The 8,896-nt window shown below is 38.7% G+C and overlaps 1 protein-coding gene across 1 annotated transcript in view; it reads right to left on the bottom strand.

The window, feature by feature from the left end:
• The window catches only part of LOC107294643 (nuclear receptor subfamily 5 group A member 2), a 162,907-nt gene that overhangs the window by 6,142 nt on the left and 147,869 nt on the right, over positions 1 to 8,896 (bottom strand). The window contains 2 exon segments of the mRNA XM_015823894.1: positions 714 to 746; positions 8,168 to 8,259. Of these exon segments, the coding sequence (XP_015679380.1) occupies positions 714 to 746; positions 8,168 to 8,259 (125 nt within the window).

Below are 8,896 nucleotides of genomic sequence, written 5' to 3'. Positions count from 1 at the left end.
CAAAGAAACCCTACTCAACTACATTGCTGCCACATTCTGGACCATTTGCAATTTCTAGATTCTTTAAGAATTGTTCTATGCTCTTCTCAGTCTTAGAATATCAGCAAATGAATAACCAGTTCTGAACTCTGAGTTTACCAACACATGACTATTCAGCACATAAATGTCAAACCCAGACCTCTTTTTGGGGTAAGGACATTTCTGTTTTATCAACCAAATTGATAAAAACACTTTACTACTGATATTACATGGTTAAAATATAGCCAAATATTTCAGAACAACACCTTCAGGAAAGACACTACAATCATAAAGGATGTTCTGGTGTAATCTGGTCTTTCCCCTGACAGCAAATGCACCCAGAGCACAATAAACAAACAAACAAACAAACAAACAAACAAACAAGACAACCCCTCCAAAACCCCACCCCACTATGATTATGTATAATATTTACATGGATAACTCATGTGCATTGATGCAGATTTAGAGAATATTTAAATATTCACACCATGATATGGCACACAGTCAGCTTGCAGTCCAAATACAATTTTTGATATGCAGCTTCAAGGCCCCCGCTCTTCCTCCTAAGCACCTTTAAAATTGTAAAGGCCCTAAATGTAGGGCATTTGCTTCAAATAGAGGTTTGGTCCTCTGGAAACTGGGACACACAGTTCTCCTGTATGTTGCTGCTGTTGTTTCTATGAGATAGTCCCTACATAAAGGAGTGGAAAGTTGACACAAATGAACAACTTTCATACGGGTTGGTTATACTTCAGATACAGGTAGTATTATGATGGGAATAGGGATTGGGATTGCCGTTGCTAAGTGATGCAGGCATAAAGGGTAATGTCAGCTAATCACATCACCTCATGATGGCAATCCTGGGCAATCCCAATTGCCCTTGTAACCCCAAGATTTGCAGGTAATTAAGCGGGAAAAGTGAGAATCTCAGGGAAGGAGTGCAGGGGAAAGTGCAGGCAGGGCCTGGGAAGCCCAGCAGAGGCCTCATGTGAGTTATGGGAGGGCCAGGTGAGGGAGAGCTGGTGCGGGCATTGTGTGAGTTGCAGGGGGCCTGGTACTAACTCTGTGCCAGTTGTGAGAGGTTGGGGGAGGCCCTGGGAGGGCCGGTGCGACTGAGCATGGATGTGGTATCTGTGTGCTGTGATCGGAGAAAAACTAAGACAACTTACTGGAGTGACCTTCCCTTCTGGCTTCCCCACTGACGTTGCGAGAAGCTAGTAGGAAAGGTTGTAAATGATGAACATGTGACCATAGCTCCCTGCCACAACATAATTGCTAGCCAGGCACCTGAGCACTCAGATCATGATCTTGTGGTTGTGAGGGGTGCTATGATGACTGGAATTTCAAGGACTGGTTGTATGTCCATTTTTTCAGCAGCGCCATAACTTAGAATATGAGTCAAGGACTAGACTCAAATAACCATAGAATCATAAGGCTGAAAGGGACCTTGGAGGTCTTCTAGTCCAACTCACTTCCCAAGGCAGGAGACCTTACACTATCCCAGACAAATGGTTGTCCAATATTTTCTTGAAAACCTCCAACTATAGAGAACCCACAATTTTGGGAGGTAAGCTGTTCCACTGATCGACTATTTGTAATGCATCACATATAAATGCAATTAATAAATAAATAAATAAATAAATAAATATAAAATGTATATATTGTTTCTTATGGACTGTGTACTGTTAATTAACTGCTCCAAAAGATATCTTCTAGTTCAGCAGATGTCAAAGTGTGATCTTTCAGGAAGTCCGCAAAGTCAATAATGTTAAAATTATTCCATTTAATTTCTAATATCATAAATATTCATAGATATAACCTGCAACAAAAATATTCTATGACTGATGAGCTCCTAAAACTCTTATGAGATACCTTCCCCTGGAGTCCATATTTCTAAAACATGCCTTTAAGCCACTATTTAATTCCTATTTTTCTGTATGTTGGGTTGTTGACTGTTGTACCATGCAAGGAATAAGAACACAAATTCACCTTGAATTGTTGCTTAGCTGTAGTTCCTAGCAATATTTATCAAGCTAACTAAAGTTGCTAGGAGTGGTAACAGCAATAGCAACATGGAAAACACGATCCACATTCATCTGCTATACAGATTTTGTCCCTTGAATGGATATTAACTATTTCTCAAAATTCTGAGTAAGAGCAAGGAAAACTCAGTGATGGACAATAAAGTTTCACAGACAACATAAGGTAAAAAGAGTGGAGCAATGGAAATGGTACATAACAGAATATCCGGAAAGCTATTAGCAGCTCTTCAGGAAAGGATCAATGAAAAAGATATGATTATGATGATACATTGGTCTAAGGCAATTATGTCCTTTATGAAAAATGTAACATAAATGTAAATGCATTAATTATGTTTCAAGAGGAAAAAAGAGTCAAACTCCCAGAAAGTGAGCAGGAAGCTTTGACCAATGTGCAATTTATAAATTACGCCAGTGGTTCTCAACCTGTGGTCTGCAGACCCCTGGGGGGTCCATGATGTCATCACAGAAGGCTTGAAGAAATGTTATGATTTTAATCTTGAGTTAAGTCAATCAATCAGAATAGAGCTGGAAGGGATCTTGGAGGTCTTCTAGTCAACCCCCTGCTCAAGCAGGAGACTCTATACCATTTCAGATAGGTGACTGTCCAGTCTCTTCTTAAAAGCCTCCATTGATGAAACACCTACAACTTCTTAAGGCAAGCTGTATCACTGGTTAATTGTTCTCACTGTTAAGAAGTTTCTTCTTAATTCCAGGTTGCTTCTCTCCTTGATTAGTTTTCCTCCATTGTTTCTTGTCTTGCCTTCTGGTGCTTTGGAAAATAAGTTGACCCCATCTTCTTTGTGGCAGTCCCTCAAATACTGGAATACCACTATCATGTCACCCCTAGTCCTTCTTTTCTCTACAATAGCCATACCTAATTCCTGCAACCGTTCTTCATATGTTTTGGGGGTCTGTGGCCACAAAAGGTATTTAAAGGGGGTCCGTGGTAAAGAAAAGGTTGAGAACCACTGAGTTACGCTAAGTAAGAAACAAGGATGATGGCCTTTAAGATTTATTCAGAGTCACTCACCAAGAAGAACGAACACACAAGGTGAACAAGCTGGCCAAAGAAAGTACAGATACTTAATATGTTTATTACCTGCCTGAGCAAGCTTTGGACACTATCTCTTTTATTGTGGCCATAAAATATTTTTGAAGTTCAATGAAATGTTAAATAATACTTAAATTGTTTTTAGAGTTTTACCTTTTTAAAGTGCTTTACAACAACTCATGAGTTTCCATCCAAGCAGAAATAATAGGCTGGATTCAATGATACTTTCTCTGAGATGCAGAATAAGATGCTTACACAGTAAGGAAATGTTGGAATTATTGGGCTGAATCCTATTTAACTTCTAACTATTAAGGATAGTTAGAACCACAATTTGTTACAGACCACTTCACAAGTCAAATAAAAGCACACTTTACAACACTTTATGGCATCAAGCTGCCAGGTGTATTGTTTAAAATTATATTTCATTTTTCTCTCCTTCTTTTTTCTTTTCTTTTTTTTTAAAAGCATGGGAAATGGTACTTTTCTACACGACAGATCAGCTACGCCACCTTTCCTTTGCTAAATTGGAAATGCTATGAACCGGGAAAATGTCTTTTGAGGTCAAAGGATGAGAGTTTCTCTTTCGTTCACCCCTAGAACATGTTTTCCCTAGCAGCATTTTGACCGTGGTCAGAGAAGATATAAAGGAGAGAAAAGAAATGGGAGGATTTCATTGTCCTCCCTCCCCAGGGTGTTAGTGAAACTATTCAAATGGTTGGTAGGTTTGGAAAATAGGACTGGAAACCATACTTGGGATTTTTTTCCCCTTCTCCCTCATCATCCTGTCTTCCTTGTTTGATAAGCCTCTTAGATCTATCTGATAGCATTTGCCTTTTAAAGCAGTGGTCCCAACCTTTTGGGTATCAGGGACCGGTTTCCGTGGAGAAAGATTTTTCTGCGGACCGGAGGGGGCATGGTTTCGCATGCTGCCTGCATCCCACGGATGGGGCTTTGCTTGTTTGCACAGCCCAGTTTCTGGCATGCCGTGGCCCAATGTCGGTCCACAGACCAGGGGTTGGGGATCCCTGTTTTAAAAGATAGATTGAAATAATGAATAATATGCAAAAATTCTTTCTGCTCCCCTGGCAGAATAGTGTTCCCTAAAGAAAACATGGAGCTAACAGAGTTGTCCTTTTTGTCTTATAAAGACCTTATATACAGATTCCTTAAGAGCAGAGGGTCCCAATCTTGGCAATTTTAAGACACCTGGACTTCAACTCCCAGAATTTCCCAGCCACCCATGCTGGCTGAGGAATTCTGGGAGTTGAAGTCCACACAGTTTAAAGTTACCAAGGTTGGGAACCCCTGGCTTAGAGCATCCATTCAGGCTTGTCTGGATTGTGCAACTGAACAGCAGTAAGAAAAGGGGCATGGCTGTGATTGTGAAGCTGCAAAAGCCATCCTTTGCTGTAGTTACTTTTAACTGGAATTGTAACTTTTAATTATTTTGAATTATTCTGATGAATATCTAAGAAGAAATACAAGGATTTCCATTTACTTTCTGAAGACTTTTCTCTAGATGCGTTTTTCTTACATTAAAGCAAAGCCTCTTTTTAGTATACTGTGTGCGTTCATAAAATCAATCTATATCTATTAAATTGGGGGAGGGGTGGAACTAAAGAACACAGAAACAGCTTTTCCTAAAAGGGGGAAATCTTAGCAGATTGGAAAATAAACCAAATATCAATTTTCCTTTCATTTTCATTGATGAACTCTTGTTTGTTTCCCTTTTCACTCTCTTTCCCCCTGCCTCCAAAATTTTTTATGCTCTTGGAATAAGATATAAAGTTTGGTTTGTTCAGGTAGTCCAGACTCCAGACTACGAATAAACTGACATTCTCATATAAAAGAGAATTTAAAGAGGCAGATCCAAGTGGGGATATATTAAGCCAAAATGCAAGCTTTAGTTTCTGAATTTAGCAGGCACTAGATGTCTGGCTTGCCTCAGGAAAAATTCAGCTAATTGAATGAGGAAAACAGCCTCCGGTATGATAAAAATTACAAGAGTTTTCAGTCAAACACTTCTTGTTATAAATATTAGCTTAAAGGCATTCTTCTGGTTCTTGGGAAGAGAATGATATTTGCATATCATTATGGCATTCAAGCTTTTATGAACTTGGCTAAATACATTGGCTTAGATAATTATTTCATGGGACTGGGAATTCTATCCTGTTGGTGACTTTACCAAACAATACGAGATGTTTCATAAGACAAATTTGAGAAGCCACAGGTGTTACATGCTGAATGCAGGACATGTCAAAATGAGTGAAAGGAAAGTTTATATCCATTTTTTTCTCAAATAAAAATTGCATGCTGGTTTCTTGATTCTTTCTTGGGTTTGTTTTAACACTCTTATGTACCTCCTCTAATCGGCACTCTTGTGCCGATTCAATCCATAGGTCGGTTCTGCAAGTCCTCAGCAGCCGAACACCAAGCTATGGATTGAATCCATAGCTTGGTACTCGGCTGCTTAAGCCTTCTGGAAAGGTCTGACTGCAAAATACAGGCCCGAATGCAGCTGCAGAACTTTGGCCCCAGAAGAAGTGGACCGGCTGGTGGGATTGTCAGTGCCGGAGGTGAGGTAAGGCCTACCCCCAAAATAAGACCTGGTGCATCTTTTGGAGGCAAAAAAAAAATAAGACCCGGTCTTATTTTTGGGGAAACATGGTATATGCTTATAATTTTATGACTGAATGGATATAATCCAAAGAACTCCATTACGAGCAAAAAGAATGTTTACTGAGTTTGTTTTTGTGTGTGTACATGTGTGCAAGTAAGGCATGCAAAGGTCACCAATTTTGTTACGCCATTCCCTTCTGATACATGAACAGCTTTTGCAGAAGGTTGTCTAATCTTCTAAAGCAGAAAGGGGCCCCAGCAAGGAGCCTGTAGGCTGGAAGAGGTTCATAGTATGTGTGGAACACATATAAGCCCTTGGATCTTGGCCTATGTAAATTAAAAATGTATGTAATTGCCATGGGAAATATATAAATTTGCCCTATACACAGAACATGTAGACTAACCACAGAAAGCTGACACTTATATGGTGGGTTATTTGGGACTGGGTTCAACAAAACAAGTCATTTAAAAAAAGAGCTAGAAATAACCAGTTTTTTCCATATCCTATTCCAAATTCAGAAATTCTGCTATACTCCTTATGATATTGTCAGATACACAATATAATCTTTCTCTTGCTTCCATCAAATGAGTGGTGTTAGCAGAGCAGTACCAGTTCAGGTGTCCTAAAGAATGAGATTTCTACATTTAGCATCTACATGTAAGATTGTGTCCATCAACTCACAAAATGTTGGAGGCAACTGAAAGACTGAGCAACAACAAGATATTGGAGAGTCTTTGATGCTGCGTTGTCTTTGATGTTATTGTTACTACTGCTACAATGCCACTGTCATGGATTTATGGGGCAGGGTTAATACCAAAAACAGAGCTTCACATTCTTACATTTTAATTTTATGAATGAGTCACCACATAAAAATTAATGGAGAGAGTGGTCCCTTGAAGTGATGTTACCGCTTTAAAATATTAATCATAGAAAGACAAATGTCTATACAGATAATGATTCCTAATGAATTATCTGACTTTGAACACTGAAATAGCAAGAGAAATTTCCCTGGTGTCTCCAACTACTTTAAGTCTTTAGGAATGATAAGGTGTTCTTGAATGTAATCTCAATAAGTGTGGAGTAATTCTGAAACATGGATGAGAATTAGCAATTCAGCAATCACCACAGAGACAAAGCAATCTTTCCCTACATGCTGTCCTACACAATATATTAAAACATATTAAGACCATGAACAGGAAATATGGAAAATAGATAAAACACCCTCAGATAGCATCGATAGCCCAAAGTCTTTCCCAAGGCATTCCATTATTGATGCCAAATGCAATTTCCACCCTTATATTAAGACATTTTAAAATGAATCTTTGATTTAGTTTCTCCTAACTCTTGCTTGTCAAAGTACACAAGACTGAGATGATTGCTCTGCTCTTACTAGAATAAAGCACCCTTTTGAGACCAGTGAACCTCCCTACAATTAAAGTGTCCAGTTCAGGCCAGGTGAGTGTGGCCAAAAAGATTGCAACACAATTTACAGAAAAAACACCATCTGCCGTTCTTATTTAGCTTTTTTTGTTTTCTCTTTAATCCAAGTTTCATTGTGGGAAAGACAGATTAGTTTTGCTCCTTGATTCAGGGAAGAACTGCTAGCTAAGCTAACCTGACCTAGCTTTGGTTGTCTCCAGAATTGGAGATGGTTGATGTTTCAAATTCAGACATCTTTCATTTACACCAAAATAACAGACATTTATTGTGTACCTTGCAGTCAGTGACTATTTAACAGCAAGACTCTCACAGCGTGGCCCTCTTTTACTTTATGTTCTCAGTAATGAAAGTCCACTATTGATTTTTCTGTAGCTGCTTGTAACTATTATAGTTGATACATCAATAGAAAAGGAAAGCACAATGTTTCATAGGGAGGCAGAAATTCAGAGGATACACCATGCTGAGACTGTAAATCATGCCATAATCTCTAGAATTGATAGATGGTTACCGCTAACTTGAAACCCATGGCTTTTTCTGAAAAGACTGGCCTATAATCACCCAATATGTCCTAACAGACTGAGTGCCCATAATAGCACCAAAGGACATAACACAATCATTCATTGTGTGTGCGTGTGTGTGTGTTTAGATTGCCAAACTTTGTCTACTTTATATAGGAAAAATCAATTCACTATGGTTTTATATCTTGCCGCCCAAAAAGGAAGGCAAAATTAAATTAATCAGAAGAAATTACTGGTGGATTAAATGCTCCTGAAATTTACAAATTTGTTTAGATCTGGGTGTTTCTTCATGAATCTGAATATGTCCTGTTTAAAGGCATCAATTTAGAAGATAATTTTTTCCATCCAGCAAAATGGGCATGATGGAGTAATTATAGGTTCAGAAAGTTATGGATTCTTCTACTCTTACAGCTTTCTTCCTGAGCAGAGTTGTGTTCCCTGAACAGAGGTGGTCCACAATATGGAGACTTTCTGGGACCCAAGCCTCTTGTTCCAAGGCCAGGTGAAGCAAAAGAGCCATGGCTTAGATCGACAGGTTATGCCAATTATAGCCTTTCTTGGATTGGAAAACTTTTTTGATGGTCACTCATGGCTTTGTAACCTATATAAGGACAACTGCAATACACTCTACATGATGTGCCTGTCTTTATCTAGAAGCTGATCTGGAATTTATCTTTATCTAAATTTGCTGATCCAGAATACAACAGTCTAAGTAGTAACTGGGAACAGGCTGTTTGCTCATGACACCACTACAAGATTTAGGAGTTGCACTGATTGCCAGTAGGCTTCTGAGTGCAGTTAAGGTACTGGTTATTATCTTTAAAATTGTTTATGGCTCAGGGCCTGGGTATGTGCACAATTGGCTCTCTGGGTGGACTATGCCTAGCCAGTAAAACTGAGTAGATGAGGTTTGGTGTTCCTCTAGAGTTGACATAGAACTCTAAGTATTCAATGGTATCCCCAGACATAAGAATGGAGGGAAATTGGGATGTGGCTCTTTTGTGCTCTCTGGGGATAATATGAAAGTAATAATGAAGTCTGAAGATGATTGGTGATTAGGAGAGTTTTGGTTATTTTGTTTTATTTTCTTTGACTGAGAACTTGATTGTGACCTGAATTGTACTTTTTAAATCTTACAAATTGTACTTTTTAAATCTAATCAATGCACTCTAGAGTATATGTTACAGACATAATCATTTTTTAAATT

This window comes from Protobothrops mucrosquamatus, unplaced genomic scaffold, assembly GCF_001527695.2.
Source record: "Protobothrops mucrosquamatus isolate PMUCROS unplaced genomic scaffold, P.Mucros_1.0 scaffold2037, whole genome shotgun sequence".
Taxonomy (NCBI): Eukaryota; Metazoa; Chordata; class Lepidosauria; order Squamata; family Viperidae; genus Protobothrops; species Protobothrops mucrosquamatus.
This window is presented reverse-complemented; position numbering and strand designations above follow the sequence as displayed.